This window comes from Ictidomys tridecemlineatus, chromosome 4 (assembly GCF_052094955.1).
Source record: "Ictidomys tridecemlineatus isolate mIctTri1 chromosome 4, mIctTri1.hap1, whole genome shotgun sequence".
Lineage (NCBI taxonomy): Eukaryota > Metazoa > Chordata > Mammalia > Rodentia > Sciuridae > Ictidomys > Ictidomys tridecemlineatus.
Genome location: NC_135480.1, coordinates 44426846 through 44445499, shown reverse-complemented (window position 1 = coordinate 44445499; position 18654 = coordinate 44426846). Strand labels below are relative to the sequence as shown.

Below are 18654 nucleotides of genomic sequence, written 5' to 3'. Positions count from 1 at the left end.
GCCTATTTGCTGTCTTACATTGCCTTTTCTATGCTTTCTTTCAAAAACTTTCTATAGTGGAAAATTTCAAACATATCCAAAATTAGAAGAATATAATGTGCACCCTTATATCTAACACACAGAGTCAACAATAATCAATTAACAGCCAATCTCATTTACTCTATAACTCCATTCACTTTTCTCTCAATTTTATTCTGAAGCAAATCATAAATAACATCATATCCTCACACATATAAATATTTTATATCTTTAAAACAACTTTTAAAAATCATAATACTAGTATCACATTAAATAGTGGCTAATTACTTGATATTATCAAATATTCAATGTTATATCATATTTAATTTTTTGAAAAAGCATCCAAATTAAGTCCACTGCAATTTAAAATCTTAAGTCTCTTTTAAATGTACAGATTTTCTCATCTATCTTTTTTATAGCTTTGAGATATAATTCACAATTTAGAGCGTACATTTCAATCGTTTTTAGTATATTTAGAATGGTAAAATCATCATTACAATCAATTTTTACATTTTCATTATTCTCAAAAGAAATCAATAGGGCTGGGGATGTGGCTCAAGCGGTAGCGCGCTCGCCTAGCATGCCGCTCGCCTGGCATGCGTGCGGCCCGGGTTCGATCCTCAGCACCACATACCAACAAAGATGTTGTGTCCACCGAGAACTAAAAAATAAATATTAAAAATTCTCTCTCTCCTCTAACTCTCTCTAAAAAAGAAAAGAAATCAATACCCTTCAGAGGCCGAGGCAGGAGGACTGCAAGTTTGAAGTCAGCCTAAGCAATTACCGAGGTCCTATGCAACTTAGTTGAGATCCTATCTCAAAATAAAAAGGGCCAGGGATGTGGCTCAATGGTAAAGCCCTCTGAATTCAATCCCCAGGACCAAACCAAACCAAACAACAATGACAAAAAAAAAAAAAAAAAAAAAAACCACCCAATACCCTCTAACAATAACTTTTCATTCTTCTCACCCCCTACTTCACCTAGACCACCAATCACTAATCTACTTTCTATCTCTATAGGTTTGATTATCCTAGATATTTCATATTAACAGAATCACATTATCTTTAATCACTAACGTCTTTTACTTTCCATATTTTAGAGGTTCATCCGTATGTAGAGTGTACCAGTATGTCAGTGTCATTCATTTTAATTGTAGAATAATTCTTATTATATGGATATACCACATTTTACTTATCTACTGTTTAATTGATGAGCTCATTTCTATTTTTATCCCCCCCATTTATTTGTTGAAGATACCTGTTCATTTGTCTTATAGAGGTTCCCATAGTTTGAAATTTGCTAACTGCATCCCTTTGGTATATTTTAATATACATGTTCCTATCAATAAGTATCTGGATCAAGAAGCAACGATCTTCATGATTTAAAAAAATTTTTTTTCAGTCGTCAATGGATCTTTTATTTTTCTTATTTATTTATATGCGGCACTACGGATCCAACCTAGGGCCTCACACATGCCAGGCAAGCACTGTATCACCGAGCCACAATTCCAGCCCTTCATGATTTTTATATATACATATTTTCTTCCCCCCTCTCTTAAGCAAGATCATTTCACAGGTAATATTTTTCCACTGAGAAGCACACCGATATCTCGGTATCCCTGTGATGTTAGCAACCACTGATGCTCACTGTCCAGACCCATTCTTTTCACACTCACTCCCAATTCTGGACATTCTGTATCTGTCCAGTGAGAAGTCCAGATCAGATTCTGGACGTACTTTGAAGGTAGAGCTAGCATGACTTTCTGTGGAAGTGAAAGAAAGAGGATTCAAGGAACACTTCAAGGTTTGGGGCCTGAGAAGCTGAGGGGTGTATATATATTTTGTACCTACCACTTCACTGTAAAATTGCTTATCAAGGTCACCAATACCTACAACAGGGTGTGCAAAGGCCAGTTCTACCTTCATCTTACTTAACCTACTGTTGGTATCTGACCAAGTTAACTTCTTCCTCTTTTATTTTCTTTTGGTGGCGGGGTAGGGGTACTGGGAATTGAATTCAGAGGTGCTTGACTACTGAGCTACATCCAAAGCCCTTTTTAAATTTTTTTTTGTTGTTGTTTTAAGACAGGATCTCACCAAGTTGCTGAGGCTGGCCTTGAACTTGCAATCCTCCTGTCTTAGAATCCCATGCCACAGGGATCACAGGCATGTGCCACCACACCCAGCTAATCCTCCACCCCACTTTTTAGAGGTTTTTAGTTGTAGATGGACATAATACTTCTATTTTATTTACTTTTATGTGGTGCTGAGGATCAAACCCAGTGCCTCACACATGCTAGGAAGTGTGTTCTAGCACTGAGATACAACTACAGTGCTGATTACTTCCTCTTAAAACATAATTTACAGAATGCCAATCAATGCTTAATTTCCTCTTCTCTGTGTCTATTCTTCCTTAGTCTCTTTGCTGGTTCTTTCTCTTTCTTCATCAATTAATGTTATAAAGCTGCAGGGCTGAGTCCTTGGTCCTCTTCTCTAGATAGACTCACCCCTGTGGTAGTGTTCCCCTATTTTTAAATAACATTTACATGTTGAAAATCTCCAGATTAAAAATTTCCAGTCTGAACCTCTTCCTTGAACTTCAAAAATGTATAGGGGTCGTTCACTTTTCAATTTCAGTTACCCATGGTCAAACTTGGTCTGAAAATATCAAATGGAAAATTCCAAAGGTAAGCAATTGATAAGTTTCAGATTGCATGTAGTTCTGAGTAATGTGAATTCTGTAATAAAATCTCATGCTGTCCCACTCTGTCCCACCCAGGAATTGAATCATCCCTTTCCCCAGCAAATCCAAACTGTATTATGCTATCTGTGTCAGTGGCATCTCAGTCATGATCAACTGTCGCAGTGCTGTTCAAGTAACTCTTATTTTATTTTATTTTTTTAGAGAGGAGAGAGAGAGAAAGAATTTTTTAATATTTATTTTTTAGTTCTCGGCGGACACAACATCTTTGTTGGTATGTGGTGCTGAGGATCGAACCCGGGCCGCACGCATGCCAGGCGAGCGTGCTACTGCTTGAGCCACATCCCCAGCCCCAGTAACTCTTATTTTAATAACAGCCACAAAGTGCACAAGCAATGAGCCAGCAATTTTATTTGAGTATATGTCATGACTGCTCTATTTTATTAATAGTTACTGATAACTTTACTATGCCTTTTATAAATTAAACTTTATAATAGATATGTATATATAGGAGAAAAACATAATATATACAGTGTTCAGTACTGTCCAGTTTCAGGAATCTACTGTGGGTCTTGGGATCTCTGTAGATAAAAGAGGGAGTACTGTATATCCAGTTACTGGTTTGACAGCTGCATTTGAATATTCAATGAAAGTTATATGAAAGTCAAATAGAACCTGACCAAAAATTATCTCCTTATCTTCCCTCCCAAAGTGACTCTTCCTACATCTATACCCCTCTATCTGTTCAGACCTAAAACTTGAAGTTATCCTTGGTGACTCTCTTTCCTTCACATCCACAGCAAATCTATCAGAAAATTCTGCTAACACTACTTTCAAAACACTCCACAGTTTGATCACTTCTCATTACCTCCACAGGTACAATCCTGGTCATATTGCCAGCATTTCTCATCTAGATTATTTCAAAAGCCTCTTCACAGATGACTGTGCCTCCACTAGTACCCCTGAAGTCTAGTTTAAACACAGTTTTGTTGAACACTATCGTTAAAACACCTGCCATCATTGTCCAACTAAATGTCAAATCCTTATATCAGCTTGTTAGGGCCTCCAAAACCTCCCAACCACTGAAGTTTAATGTCTAAACCTACTCTCTTCCTTTACTCTGATATAAAATTGTAACCTAACCCCATTTTCTACCCACTAGCACTCTATTTCTCGTTCCTGGTTAACTTTTTTTTTTCTTCTTGTTTGGTGCTGTGGATTGAATTTAGGGTCACTTTAACATGGAACCAATCCCCAGTTCTTTTATGTTTTTTTTTTATTTTGGCACAGGGTTTCACTAAGCTACTTAGGGCACTAAGGACATAGCCTGCTTTACTTTTCTCTAAAATATACTATCAATTTCCAAAATACTATTTAATGTACTTTTTGTGTAGGAGACATTCTCTATTTTGAAATTTTCTCTTTTTTTGGTACTGGGATTGAATATTTTATTTAGAATTAGGATCTCACTAAGTTACTGAGGCTGGCTTTTGAGCTTGCAATCCTCACGCCTTAGGCCCTCCATGAAACTTTCTCTTTAGAAGTTACCTGGTCTTCAGTTAAGCACTTTTTTTTTTTTTAAACAGGGAAAAACAAAAGTGTTATATATAATAGTGCGCTTTATTATAAGTTGAAAACTGCTTAAACCGAAAATAATTGGTAGAAACCAATTCTGCTTTGACCAAACTATCTAAAGCTAAGCCATTGAACTGGGGAAGGCTCAACTCTCGACCACTTTACATGTTATTCCAATTAATTTAAAATTACACCCCCCACCCCACCAAAACCAAACCAAACCGTTCCACTCCGGTCAAGTACCACATTTTGAAGTGATTACCAAATTAAACCACGACTTTAAAATGCAAAATGCCTGATTGTTTTAAAAATGAAAAAAAAAATACACTAGTTGAGTTGTAGGGACTGTAATTTAAACTCACGCTCCCGAGGTAGCGAAGGACTGGTATTTTGGACGTTTTGACTTAACCGAGCCAATTCTACTCTCTCGCCGGCCCGGTGTTGAGTTACGCGGAGGATACAAAACTACAAAGGCCAGTCTCCCCAGCGAGGGAAGGGCAGATTGACGGGTTTCTGGCACCTTAGATCAGAAACTAAGCACGACCGGCTCTGTTTACACATTTTAAGAGGAAAACTATACCGCCCGACAGACGGCTCCAAACTCTCCCGAAGAGCGAAGGAAGGGCGGCAGGTGGCAGACAGCCTCTGCGCCTTTGTTGACGGTCGCCGCCCCCCATTTTCCCTACCCGAGTATAAACAGATTCCGAGGCCTTTGACGCCTCGGGAGTGGGGGCCGCGAAGGCAGCGGGGGACCGCACTGAGGCTTCCGGCCAGCTCGGGAGACTAGCTGGGCTGGGCTTGGCTGGTCCGGTCCGGGCCAAGCGCGGAAGGGAGTGGTGGGCGCGCGCGGGGCTGAGAGAGCGTCGCGGCCTCACCTTGGACACCATTTTCTTGAGCTGGCTCTCCGACACCGCCATGACGGACGCCTAGCGACTCCGGTCCCGGCAGGCAGAGGGTCAGCCGCTCCCGGGCCGCCCAGGCAGCCCAACACAATCGCACTCCAAGCGGTCAGCCCCCCACCCCCCACCTCTAACAACAGGAAGTCATCACCACCACAGCACTTCCACTTCCGCTACGTCACTTCCGAGGCCGCGTTCCTGCGGAGAGTGTTGTACGCGCTTAAGCGGCGGAGTTCAGTCATAGTGTGGGTTTATATCAAGTCGCCTCTGCCGTTGCCGTACTCGACCGACTGACTCCCAAAAATGAGGGCAGGTGTACTCCGAGTGTCGAGGCTCTGGGCTTGGATAAGACTGGCAGGTATTTCAGTCACCTTAAGACTTAGGAAGCAGGTGCAGGAAGGGCAAGAAGTATGATGGACTTTCAGTGAGCACTAACGACTGATTCATCAAGTGGAAGGGTACTGTACTGGCAGAAATGTTCTGCTACCGACTTACTCTTGTGAGAATAGTAGGCAAGTACACTTCTAGTTTCGCCTTTATTTTTTTTTCCTTCCATCTCTAAGATGAGCGGCTTACATTAGAAGACGCCCAAGGTTTCTTTGGTTATCAGGTGTTTTTGTCTTTTTAAAACTTAAAAATCCTCCATACTACTTTTGCAAGGGCGAAGTGTAGAAAGCCTTTGTTTTTCAGGAAGCCAGACAATAATTTCTTCACCAAGATACCTTTCCTAAGTTAGAACTTTTCTTGTCTGCCTAGACGCAGTTGAAAATACAGGCTACATTCTACCTTGCTTTGTGTTCAACTACCAGCCTGTCCACAAAATACAAGTCCTTGGGGGCAGGCGTATTTTCAGATCTTCATGGTCTTGTATAGTGCAAGGATAGGTAGTGAGCCTTTCGGAAGATCACAAGTTCAAGGCCACCTCAGCAATTTAGCAGAGACCCTGTCTTAAAGTAAAATAAAGGGACTGAGGATGTAGCTTAGTGGCAGAGCACCCTTGGGGTTATGGTAACTTGTGTTTTTTGTAATACTGGGGATTGAACCCAGGGGTTTGTGCATGTTATGCAAGCACTTTAACCACTGAGCTACATCTCCAGGCCTTATTTTATTTTGATATAGGGTCCTGTTAAGTTGCCTAGGCTTGCCTTGAAATTCCTTTCCTCCTGCCTCAGCCTCACAGAGTTCTAGTATTACAGACATGTGCCACCAGGCTTGGCTCGTTATAATGAATTATATTAGTCATTTTTCCACATCATCACCAGTTTTACAAGCACAGTGTCAAAGTATTGTAAAACTTAGGTTTGATTATGTGAAGTATGATTCATTTGAATGATTTTAATATAGTACTGATGAGAACAGACTATGGTATTGATTCCCTTCTAAGCTGGCATCTAAGTGAAAGTCACAGACACAGAAGGGCCTAATTGAAAGTATGTGGAGATATTATAAAGTGTTGTCAATACAGACACATAAAGGCAATTTAAGAGATATATATTATTCCTGGACAACCATATGTTAGCTCTAGTCAAACCAAAAGGTCAGTTCTACTGCTCCTGCTTAAAAATATGTTTTTCAAAATGTTCTCAAAGTCACAGCTTGTTCAGAAGTAACTTCAAGTAGAACAACAACAAAAAGTTTTGCTAAAATAATTTTTAAAACTTTGAAAACAGTTGATAAAATCCAATCTCATTTTAAGAGTCACTTAAGTAATTAAATGTACTGGGTGCTATGTGAATTATATGAAACAAATCTCCAAATCTGAACAAACTTCCTTTAACTTGAATAAATCAGGCATCACATGGTGAATTTAAAAATCAAACTTTATTCATTATTCTTGATATTTAAGGAAAACAATATAAATTGGAAAGTAAAAATATATCTTCTACTATAGTATCACAAAAGCATTTTTAATACAAGCCCCACTAAAAATCATAACAAGAAGAGGCACTGCATAATTATGGAAAAACAAAAAAGTGAAAGTTAACAGAAGCACTGAATGTTGAATTATCACCAAATCATAGTGAGGTGGTAGTTGGTGGTAGTTGCTTCTTGACATATATGTGGAACTTAATTACTAATACTCAATATTCAAGGGAATGTCTGAAGCAGAATTACTTCTATATTGTGGCCTTCTAGAGGGTAAGGACCATTGTTCATCTTGGAATATTCAAATTCTAACACAATATTTGGAATAACAGTAGGTACTCTAAATGTTGTGTTGTCATGTTCCTGTTATAATTAATGTAGTGAACTCTTGGCAATTTATCTAGGAGACAGTAATATTTTGCAGTTAGATTGTTGTTCAAGAATATATTAGAGAAAGGAAAGAAAAAAATTATAAATTAAGATTTTAGAAATTACCAAATTTTTGATTAGTTATCACTTATTATAAAAGGCTAGTTAAAAATATAAGATTCTTTCAGTTTTACTATTTCATAAAAAAGGATACATTGTTAGAGTAAAACCAAAATAATCAAATCAAATCAAATCAAATGCTTATCTCTTCAAATATCCAAATGGTTTTTATAGTGCTGGAATAGTACCCAGAGTCTGTGTGTGCTAGGTAAATGCTCTACCACTGAACTACACCCCCACCCCAAATGTCCACAATTTTTATCCAGTTAATCTGGTGGGAATCTTTCCAAGCATATTAAATACTTTTTTACTTTCTTAAACATGGGATACTGAATGTTACCTTAATTACTGAAGTTCATCACTTTTATTAAGTGAGCATTAGAATGACTGTTTACCCTCTACAATGTGTCTACCCTTATAAACCATTTGGCTCCTATCTCTCTGCCCAGATTTGTATGTACCTATTATGTTTACAAGACACTTTGGATTTCTTCACGGTACTTACTACAATTGGAATTGTACATATGTAGGATTTGATTTATTGTGTTTCCCATACTAGATTATAAGGATCAGGAATGCTTGTACCTCGTCCAGGCATATTCACCGTTAGTGCCTGGAGTATAATAAGTTCCAAATAAATAACTAGATGACTAAATAAAAGCCTATCTCAGTTCATAGCTGCCTCTGCTGTTTGCTGAGGACAGATTAGGAAGCTAGGGAATTAGTCTTTCTAAAAATTTTTGTTTTTTAAAAGTAAACTTTTAGAGAATGAAAGTAATTTTTCCTAGTATTTAGGACCTCAACTTTAGGGTCTTGTGATCACTATTTTGGCCGTTAAGCATTTTATCCCTATTAGTACCTTAAAAAAGTAAAGACTATAAATTTTAACTTTCTCCTATATAAGATGATGATAATAGACCCTACCTTAGTGGGTTATTATGAGGATTCAATAAAATAGTAAAGTGCTAATTATAATTCCTGTTATATAGTGTTGATGTTAGCTGTTACTATTAGTTGTGTATCAAAATAGTAATAATATGCTCTATTTAACTCATGAAAACATTATTAATGAGGGGCTGGGGCTGTAGCTCAGCAGTAGAGCACCTGCCTCACAGGTGTGAGGAATGTTCTAGCCTTAGCACCCACATAAAAATAAATATTATGTCCATCTACAACCAAAAAAAAAAATTTAAAAACATTGTTAATGATTCATTTCTAAAGCATATGTACTCTGAATTGTTTCTTCTGGAGTGGTTAAAAGATTTGCTCAAAACCATCAGTCCACTCAGCCTCTATCCCTTAAGACCAATGGTTTTTATGAAGTCTTCATATTTTGGCTTTAAAAGAAAAGGTTTTACTCATAATCTGTTTCTACCAAAACATACATTTCTTCCATGCTTCTACTACTATCACATGTCATGTGGAGGATCTTATATAGTCCAAGAAGAAGTTATAGACAATTTCAGAAAGGAAATCCTACTGGAAATTAAATTACATATACTTTTTCTTTATATGTTAAAAATTTTACATTTGCCTTTTACTATTTTAAAGTGCATATAAAATTCTTTCCCAGTTCTGGTAGCTAATGAATTTGAAAAGGAAAAGAAAATGTCTTACCATTATTACCAACCATATTTTGCAAAACAACATCAACATTAAACTATGAATCTTTTGAATATGCACCTAGCACAGATTTTATAAATAAGGCCCATTCTGGATCTTTAGGTTATCATATTTATTATAAATGTCAAAAAGTAACCTTTATAAAATGCATTTCTCTCAGTATACTATCTCCAAAGTGATTAGTGTGCTTTGAGTTTGGGGTACACAATTTAAAATATTACACACTGCAGATGCATGTTTGTCCTTGTTGTAACTTAAAGAACAGTATAGATATGTTAAGCATCCCGAATGAAATTAGATTTTTTTCTCCTTCCTTATCTAACTCCTTCAGGATCAAATGACAAAGCTAACCAAGAAACCATCTACCTTAACCAAGCAGTTTGTAAGATAAATAAGACACAGACATACTCAAATCTAATATATGTTGGCAAAATTAAATGATCTTTTCTTTCAGGTAACTGTGTTTGAGAGTCAAAGTTTTAACTGTTGTTGGAGACCATGGATTGAGGATGCACTGCTTTGGAGTTTCTCAGTCACTGTGTCTTCCTTCACTGTGGTTTTAATGACTTCAGATACTCCATTAGTTCCAAGGATGCAAGGTAAACTTAAAAACACTTCACTATTTATATCATAATATCCCTAAAATGAAAAATATAGGGATTATAATAGAAGTGAATCACTGCAAAAAAAAAAAAAAGGTCATATCATAAGAAAAAGATGGACAAAGTAGATTCCTTGGAGAGGGACATCCCATGGAATCTGGGTACAATACAGTAACCTTTTTTAAGTTTTCTTTTCCATATTGTATTTCGCTCCTGGTATTCTAAGTCTTCACGAAAGTCTGATTAAGTATTTGTGTTTCATCTTAGCTATACTCTAGGGAATTTATGCTCTGGGTAAAAGCAGCAAAAGACAGACAATTGGAGAAACAGACTGATAACTAGCTGAGACAAGTTGGCACATCAGTTTGAGGTGATGTGGCTGGCTGATGTAATAAATCACAACCAGAAGTTGTTTATGGAATATATAAACACTGCTTGGAGATTCCCAAAAATTACATGAGGGTGAGAGGACAACCTGGTAGAGATCCAGATTTCTCACAGTTAAATAGCATAGGGCTTAGGCTGAAGTGCCTCCTCCAACATCTTACACTGAAAGCTGGTGACATTGAAGACACCTGCATTAGAGTGTGAACAACAGTTTTGCTGGTTTTATATTATTAATATGAAAGTTTAAAATATGAGACAATGAGAATAGCCATTACCTTTGCTAAAATTGATACAGAATGTACTTTCTTTTTATTGTTTACAATACTGTCGACCAGGTCAGCTACAGATAGTCCAACAGACCAGGATCTTTGACCTTTTACCTTTAATAGTTCCATGGCTCTAGATTATAAAAAACAAAACAAAAAAAGACCTTAGAAAATGCAAAAAATATTCACCATTTAGTTTTACATTCTGTTTAAGGCATTAACTAGGTGTTTTTATGCACAGAAATAAGAGTTATACAGCAATGGTTTTAGGAAGGCTTTCAGATAATTGAATGATTATTTAAGCTTTCCTTAAAATGTCAGATTCGTAGTTCACAGAGAGAACATACAGATGCTTTAAAAGATTCTCACCACCCTGATGATTTAACTAATTAGGAATTAAAACAATAAATACCAGTTTTGCCTATTACCCCTGGCAAAGATTAAAAGTCTGATAACTAAATTTGAAGAAGCTATACATAGGCATTCCTATAACTACTGTTGAGAGTATAAAGTGATCTAAGATTTTAGAAAAATTTGGCAACATCTGATCTAAAAATTATTCTTCTAGGAATTTATCCTATAGTAATATACTCAAATGTGTAAAGATATACACATAAACATGTTTTCTGTATTTGGAAACAACTCATCAAAAGGGGACCATTAAATAAATCATTACCGGGCTGGGGTTGTGGCTCAGTGGTAGAGTGCTTGCCTAGCATGCATGAGGCACTGGGTTTGATCCTCAGCACCACATAAAAATAAAATATATCATGTCCACCTAAAACTAAAAAATAAATATTTAAAAAATAAATAAATAAATTATTACCAAATGTAGTTATCATATAGCTTTTATTCTTAAAAATAGGTAGCCAGTGGTATACGCTTGTAATTCCATTGACTCGGGAAGCTGAGGCAGGAGAATTGCAAGTTTGAGGCCAGCCTCAGCAACTTAGCAAGACCCTGTCTCAAAGTAAAAAACAAAAATTTAGAAGGGCTGGGAATGTATCTGAGTGATAAAGCACCCCAGGTTCAGTGCCCAGTACTGGAAAAATAACATCCTACCAAAAAGACCCCTGAAAAATTAGATACTAGATTGTCATGTATAATATGGAAAAATATCACAAATTTATGTTTTAAAATAAATTTCCAAGACAGGGTAAGTAGCATAAGTCTATTATAAAAATAATAATAATATGTTTGTAGAAGCATTAAAAAAAACTGGACACTAAAACTTCTCTGGAAGATAGATTTACCCCAGCTTTTTACATTCTACTTTATAAATATCTGTAGTATTTGAAGTTTTATAATAAGCATATGTTATTTTTGATAAAAGAACCATATAAATTAAACAATCATTTAAATTTATTCCTTTCAAAAGGTATAGGGAGGAGCTGGGCATGGTGGTGCATATCTGTAATATTAGCTACTTGGGAGGCTGAGGCAGGGTGGTCATAACTTTGAGGCAGCATCAGCAACATAGTGAGACTGTGTCTCTAAATAAAATAAATAAATATAAAGGGCTGGATGTAGCTCAACAGTAGTGCACCCCTGCATTCCATCCCCCATACCACAAAAATGATAAACTGCAGGGAATATTGCTTAGTGGTAGTGTAAATAAATGCTTAGCATGCTCGAGGCCCTGGGTTTAATACCCAGAACCACCAAACAAATAAAAATCTATAAATTAGGATTATATAATCAAATTAGAATGAATCATATCACACTAATCTTCTAAATAAGTAGGAAATTCCAGTCGTTATATTCTAAAAAACATAAACTGAAAGTTTAAAAGCTAAAATCCTGCTCAGTGTGGTGGTATAGTTCTGTAATCCCAGCAACTTGGGAGGCTGAGACAGGCAGATCACAAGTTTGAGGCCAGCAACATAGTGAGCTATGTCTCAAAATTTAAAAAAGGGCTGGGAATGTACCCAGTTCAAAAGCACCTCTGGGTTCAATCTTTAGTTACTACAGTACAAAAAAAAAAAAACAAATAGGGCTGGGGTTGTGGCTCAGTGGTAGAGCACTCCACCTAGCACATTTGAAGCGCTGGGTTGGATCCTCAGTACCACATAAAAATAAACAAATAAAATAAAGGTATTGTGCCCAACTATGACTAAAAGATATATTAAAAAAAAAATACTAAAATCCCTTTGTCCCAAGGGAGTCTGTGAAATGGGAGGGCATTGAAAAAAATATTAAAAATTAAAAAACAAAAAACAAAAGTCACCACTACTTGGACTTCAGGAAAAATTGTTATTATGTGATGGTATGAAAATATATAGTGTATAAAGTCCAACTTTATGGAGCTTGACTCTCAAAAGGTCTCCAAACAAAAGTGAAAGACACAAGGACCTATACATTATATTTTTTCCTCCTGAACATATTATTTATTCATATTAGACTGATTTTCAAGTATATTTATATAAGATTAATACATAAAAATTTTTAAGTTATATGAACTCTTGTAAGGAAATTGCTAATATCCTCATATGTTTAGATATGAGAGAAATAAATCACTGCTTACAAATAAGGAATATGTTATACCCTTTAAATGTCAACTGTGTTATCTGGAAGAGTTTGCAAAGTTTGCAAAACACTCTTCAGATAAGAAACCAAAGATTAAAAAAAAAAAACAAAAAGAAACCAAAAACTATAAAATATTGCTCCGGGACTCAGGTTGTGGCTCAGCAGTAGAGCGCTCATCTCACACGCACGGGACCCTGAGTTGGATCCTTAACACCACGTAAAAAATAAATGAGTGAAAAAAAGGTATTGTGTCCAACTATAAAATAAATATTTTTTAAAAATTAAAAAGCAAAATATAATAAAATACTGCTCCATTATAGTTTCTTTGGGGGGGAGGGGCATGACCAGGATTGAACCCAGAGATGTTTAATTACTGAGCCACATCCCCAACCCTTTTTTTTTTTAGTTGTAGTTGGACACAATACCTTTATTTTATTTATTTATTTATTTTTATGTGGTGCTGAGGATGGAACCCGGGGCCTCACGTGTGCTGCGCGAGTGCTCTACCGCTGAGCCACAACTCCAGCACCCCTTTTTATTTTTTATTTTGAGACAAGATCTCGCTAAATTGCTGAGGCTGGCCTTAAATTTGCAATCCTCCTGCCTCAATCTCCTAAATTGCTGGGATTATAGGTGTGTGCCACCACACCAGGGTTCTGCTCCCATATGCTTTTGGATTTGTCCATACTATAGCTAGCTTTGTTTACAGAAGCTTGATAAGTACATGCTATGTAAATAGCTATTATATTAGCTATGAAGTACATAATTTTTAGTCAGTCAGGTACAGATTTACAGTGTGTTACCTGTTGGACAGCTGCACCTGAGAGCTATGACTCATTTCTTGGTCACTCCACATGGGCACTAAAAATTAAATGAAGAATTAGTTATATTTTGCCAGTGCTTGTCTAAGGAGTAAAGTGTACAAATAATCTTTTTTAGGGAAGAGTACCTGTATTAGTCTTTTTAATAAAAGTTTTTTCCTTCTCTAGCAATAGCTATTTTTCTATTGATTGCACTGCATTTGCTGTACTAATTACAAAGGATGAGAAAAGATTTTGAACTACAATCCCCAAGAAATATGATCTTTAAAGTTTATTTGTAGCCTCCTTACCTCTTCTTTCTTATCAATATCAGCACTAGAATTGGTGTTTTACTGTAGGAGTAGAAAGCACTGTTTCCTCAGAAGGCTGCATATAATAGGCTTCTAAATGTTGCAAGCACTTGCCATTTGTTCCTCTGGGAACTGCACTGAGACTAATTCCTTCCACCTTTGGAAACCTTCTATTTTGGGATTGAATTTCTACAGCTGTTAGAGAGTCAGGGTGTATTTTTCCAGAAGTATCTTGTGGATTGCTCACATTAAGGCCAGTAAGTATTCTGATCTACAGAATAAATGTCTTTGAAGCAAGAGAGAAGACAGGATTAAAAGTAACCCAAGGGTTAGGGGTGTACCTCAGTGGTGTGAGGTCTTGGGTTCTATTCCTAATACCATAAAAAGCAAAAGACAAAACCCAAAATAGTGGTCTCATGTTACCACTAGATGGCAAGCAAGGAAGTAGACTAGGGAAAAGTACTTAGGTAGATAGCTTCAGTGATACTGGTAATGTCTTAACTGAGTACAGATTGATCAGCAAACAAGAGATCAACATAGACCAGAATGTCAATGTTAATGAGTAAAATTCAGGGTCTCAGGTTTGTTTGAATCCCCATACATTCATTACTCAATACATCTACTCCAAGTTCTTGTTTGCTACCCTTTTTGAGGAATCTATCGTTTAGTATTTTGTATCAGGAAGCAACTGTGGAGCCTGAAAATTAATCCATCCCTCCCTTCCTTTTTCTCCTTTTTTTCCCTTTCCTTCCCATTTATTTATTTATTTATTTATTGTGTGTGGTATTAGGAATGGAACCTGGAGCCCCATGCATGCATTCTACCACTGAGCTACATCCCCAGCTCTAAAAACCATTTCTGTTCAATCACACTGTCAGAATTTTTTTTTAAGGTTTATTCTATAGCCTGATTCATTATAGCACTGAATTTTATAGGTAGCTAGTACAGATTTATACAGATTTAAGATACTGCTGTATTTTATTTTTAAATTTTTCTTTAAAATTACATAAATCCTTTATATCTATAATGATTAAATTAGAAAATAAAGAAAAGTATAAATGTTTAAAAGTTACCTCTAACCTAGCTGTCACCATTGTCAGTAATTTTATTTGTTTTAATGGCATCAAAGCAGATACAGAGTTTATATTCCAAGAAAATAATTTAGAGAAGACAATTTGCTTTATGGCACCATGGTTTAATATCTAACTTTTAACATACATGGTTTTTCTCTAGTTCTTCAGTTAAATGATTGCCTCCCCACAGGAAGAAAGGTTATTTTCTATGCTTTGCTCTACCTACAACACCTCTGCTAAATAGAGTACCATTTCAACATTTCATTCTCATGGTTTCCCTTTGCCAGAGATTCACCTTCCAATTTGTTGATCAGGTATTCAGAGATCTCCAAAATGTGATTTCAACCAGCTTGACCTGGTTAAAACTCTTTGCAACAAATAGTCCAGATTTTTTTTTTTTTTTAATCCCATGAACATGCCATACTTTATGTGCCTTTGCCTATAGGGAGAAGATTTAAATTTAGGAAACATAAGATTGGAGGTTGGGAATGAGTGATGAAGAAGGGTTTTATAAAATGTTTTAAATATATTTAAATGTCTTTTTCTGGAAAATTAAACTTTTAAATTTGTCCTGGGACTCTGAAATGCAATAAAAGAAATTATAAAACCTTACTAACAGATCTTGCCTAATCTTACACTTAAGGAAAAGTAATTAGAAGGACAATGACACACATGAAGAGTCTATTTATAATACTGGGCCCAAAATACAGAAAGCACTCAAATGTGAAACAAAAGCCAAAAAAGCTCCACAATTCTAAAGTCCCCAGATATAGCCAACTGTCATGACCACTGGTGATTTATCAATGTAGCTAATAAAAATGTATTTCTTACCTTTGTCTTCTCCCTGCTCACCAATAACCCAAACTTCTTTGCCTGAAGTCGGTGCTTTCAAGATATTTGTAATAATATAGTGTAATCTCTGTGAATCAAGATTACATCCAATTCCAATCACTCGATATGCAGGAAATGTACTCAGTTTCCATGTCACATAGGTCATGATTTCCACTAAATGTCACATACAAGGTGAAAAATATAAAGATTTAAAACTATGCATTTTGAGTCTAGTTCACAAATATAAAATATTTATTATTATAATAACCAAGGTATATTAGAGCTTCTATATATTCTTCTTAGATCCTAAATGCATTGAGGCATAAATATATATTTTCTAAATACACTAACCAGGTTTCAAAAAGACTTTACACAACTTTGTTCTTATATATTAAATTGTTAGGATGGAACATTTAATTTCCTAGAATATTTAGGCAAAAAAAAAAAGAAAAGAAAACTGAATATAGAAAGTAATCATTTCATTTAACTAATAAAATTTTTCTGTATCTATTTTAAGCTGAGTTTCTATTTTTAAATGAAAATATCAATTAAAAAACTACTACTGGGCTGGGGATGTGGCTCAAGCGGTAGCGCGCTCGCCTGGCATGCGTGCGGCCCGGGTTCGATCCTCAGCACCACATACCAACAAAGATGTTGTGTCCGCCGAAAAACTAAAAAAAAAAAAATATTAAAAAAAAAATTCTCTCTCTCTCCTCTCTCACTCTCTCTTTAAAAAAAAAAAAGAAAGAAAGAAAAACTACTATTCAGTATAGTATTCTAAACAAAAACACAACTCTTTTTTTTTTTGTACATGCCAAAAGGATGTCAGAAATCAAAGACACCAATGTCCCTCCACCAACTACTTTAGAAAAACAAGTGAAATACATTCCATAACCCTGTACTGGGAACATTTTAAAGTCTGTTCATCAATTTGAGTTCAATAACACCTAACGCCTTGAAAATATTTCTTTTTCAAGTAAAACACTTTCAAAACAATTTATAAAATATAAAAAGTGAAAAATGCACTCTGAGATGTTACTAACATTTTATAATACTTCAGAGTTATAATGTTTCACAAAGGTCACTGCATTTTTCTTGGGGCAAGGGCAGGAGGTTAACCATTTTCTCACTAAGGAAGATATGACTAACAACAGGAACCCAATATCATTTCATAAAACATTGTTAAGTTTAATCTTTTGATTAATGATAATCATAACAAACAACTTATAGTATGTAGAAATACTGTATTGTTAACTAAAAGAGCCATTTACTGAATATTCTATCCTTCCCTTTATAATCTAAAGTTTTATGGCTTTTATCAGTAATGGGAGTTCTACTGATATATTAAACCATCAAATTAATTTAAAATAAAACTTTTTACCTGGTTGAGATGCAACGAGCAGAACACCATGTTGACTGTAATGTCCCAGAGCTGGGACAAGGGCTCTGAACATATCCACATTGCTCTGCACAACATCAACATAAGACTCAGAACTACCCAAAGAGTTGACTGTGAAGATCACCACCTTGGAATGAGCAGAGGCAGACAAATCTAATGAATAAAAAGAAACAGTCTGAGTTCAAGATTAGGCTTTAAATGAGTTCTAGACCATAATAAAAAAATTTTTTTTTCTTTTCTACAAATTTAGAACTTTTAGGCATTGATCTGCCTCCAGACCAATCCTACTTTCCAATCCTACTGTACAGCATTCAGTACAAAATGCTGAAGGTTAAGAACTAGAGTATATTCCAAGTAGGGAGGAGGGGGGGACAGCAATAAAGATAAACAAAATTATAGGACCAAGAACATTCACATAGATTGAGTTTTATATGCAATTCACAAAATTTTAAGGAAAAATGAATAATATGCTATAGACAAAATGAAATTACAATCAGTTAACTGACTTCTAAACTGAGTTTAAGGGTCCTAAAACTTCTTGAAAATGACTCAGAGGCCATCTGGGAGGACTCTAGGCCACTTTCTTTGGCTTCTCCGAGCACAGCAGTGCTGCTTTGATCTGTTTTATTTATTAAGGATTCTACTTTAAAAACCAAAAAACTGGTTTGAAAATCTCTAAATTAAAATATCTCCATTCTTTTTTCCCCCTCCCCAGTTCTGTGAATTAAATCCAGAGGTACTTTACCACTGAATTACATCCCCCAACCCTTTTTAAAAGTTTTTATTTTATCTATCCATCCATCCATCCATCACTGGGGATTAAACCAGGTCATCAGCCCTTTATTTTTCATTCTGAAATAAGATCTTGATAATTGCTAAGGCAGGCCTCCAATTTACAATCCTCCTGCCTTAACCTCCAGAGTAGCTGAGATTACAGGTGTGTACCACTGCACCTGGCTTTGGCTCATTTTTAACTTTTTTTTTAATACTTAAATCCAGCTGTTTGGGGGTAATAACTACTTTTAATGGGACCTACAGGTAAGCAACAGTTACGACTTGGGAAAAAGCTGGCCTATGGAGTTCCTTCCTCTGATTCTCAAGCACAAATATGCTATTTTACAGCTATATTTTCTACTTCACTGTGTATTTTACAGTGAGTGCATGCCAAAACAGTGGCCAGTTGTTATTATCAGAAACAACAGAAAAACAATAAAATAAAAAAGGCATAAGTCTAATCAACATTTGTAAATGAATATTAGCATCCAGGGGACAGTAGTTCCCAGAATTA

At 35.8% G+C, this 18654-nt stretch overlaps 3 protein-coding genes across 24 annotated transcripts in view; 1 reads left to right on the top strand and 2 right to left on the bottom strand.

The window, feature by feature from the left end:
• The window catches only part of LOC120889616 (tumor susceptibility gene 101 protein), a 120233-nt gene extending 114894 nt beyond the window's left edge, over window positions 1-5339 (bottom strand). For 5 of the 8 annotated variants that reach the window (XM_078046367.1, XM_078046366.1, XM_078046369.1 and 2 more), the window contains exon 1: window positions 5170-5338. In XM_078046367.1, the coding sequence (XP_077902493.1) occupies window positions 5170-5211 (42 nt within the window). In that variant the 5' untranslated portion in view covers window positions 5212-5338. Of the gene's footprint in view, window positions 1-5169 lie in introns of all 8 variants that reach the window. The other 3 variants (XM_078046365.1, XM_078046373.1, XM_078046368.1) reach the window with 3 other exon arrangements.
• A 16-nt stretch (window positions 5340-5355) lies between these two features.
• The window catches only part of Misfa (mitochondrial sheath formation associated), a 100111-nt gene continuing 86812 nt past the window's right edge, over window positions 5356-18654 (top strand). For 3 of the 10 annotated variants that reach the window (XR_013437724.1, XR_013437725.1, XR_013437723.1), the window contains exons 1-2: window positions 5358-5551; window positions 9626-9770. The gene's annotated coding sequence lies outside the window, so the exon portion shown is untranslated. Of the gene's footprint in view, window positions 5552-9625; window positions 9771-18654 lie in introns of all 10 variants that reach the window. The other 7 variants (XR_013437721.1, XR_013437716.1, XR_013437719.1 and 4 more) reach the window with 5 other exon arrangements.
• Uevld (UEV and lactate/malate dehyrogenase domains) overlaps window positions 9260-18654 on the bottom strand; it is a 41437-nt gene continuing 32042 nt past the window's right edge. For 4 of the 6 annotated variants that reach the window (XM_005326738.5, XM_013359322.4, XM_013359321.4 and 1 more), the window contains 5 exons: window positions 17349-17519; window positions 15968-16141; window positions 13756-13813; window positions 10436-10559; window positions 9260-9810 (listed from right to left, as the gene is read on the bottom strand). In XM_005326738.5, the coding sequence (XP_005326795.1) occupies window positions 9643-9810; window positions 10436-10559; window positions 13756-13813; window positions 15968-16141; window positions 17349-17519 (695 nt within the window). In that variant the 3' untranslated portion in view covers window positions 9260-9642. Of the gene's footprint in view, window positions 9811-10435; window positions 10560-13755; window positions 13814-15967; window positions 16142-17348; window positions 17520-18654 lie in introns of those variants that run through there. The other 2 variants (XR_005733606.2, XR_013437714.1) reach the window with 2 other exon arrangements.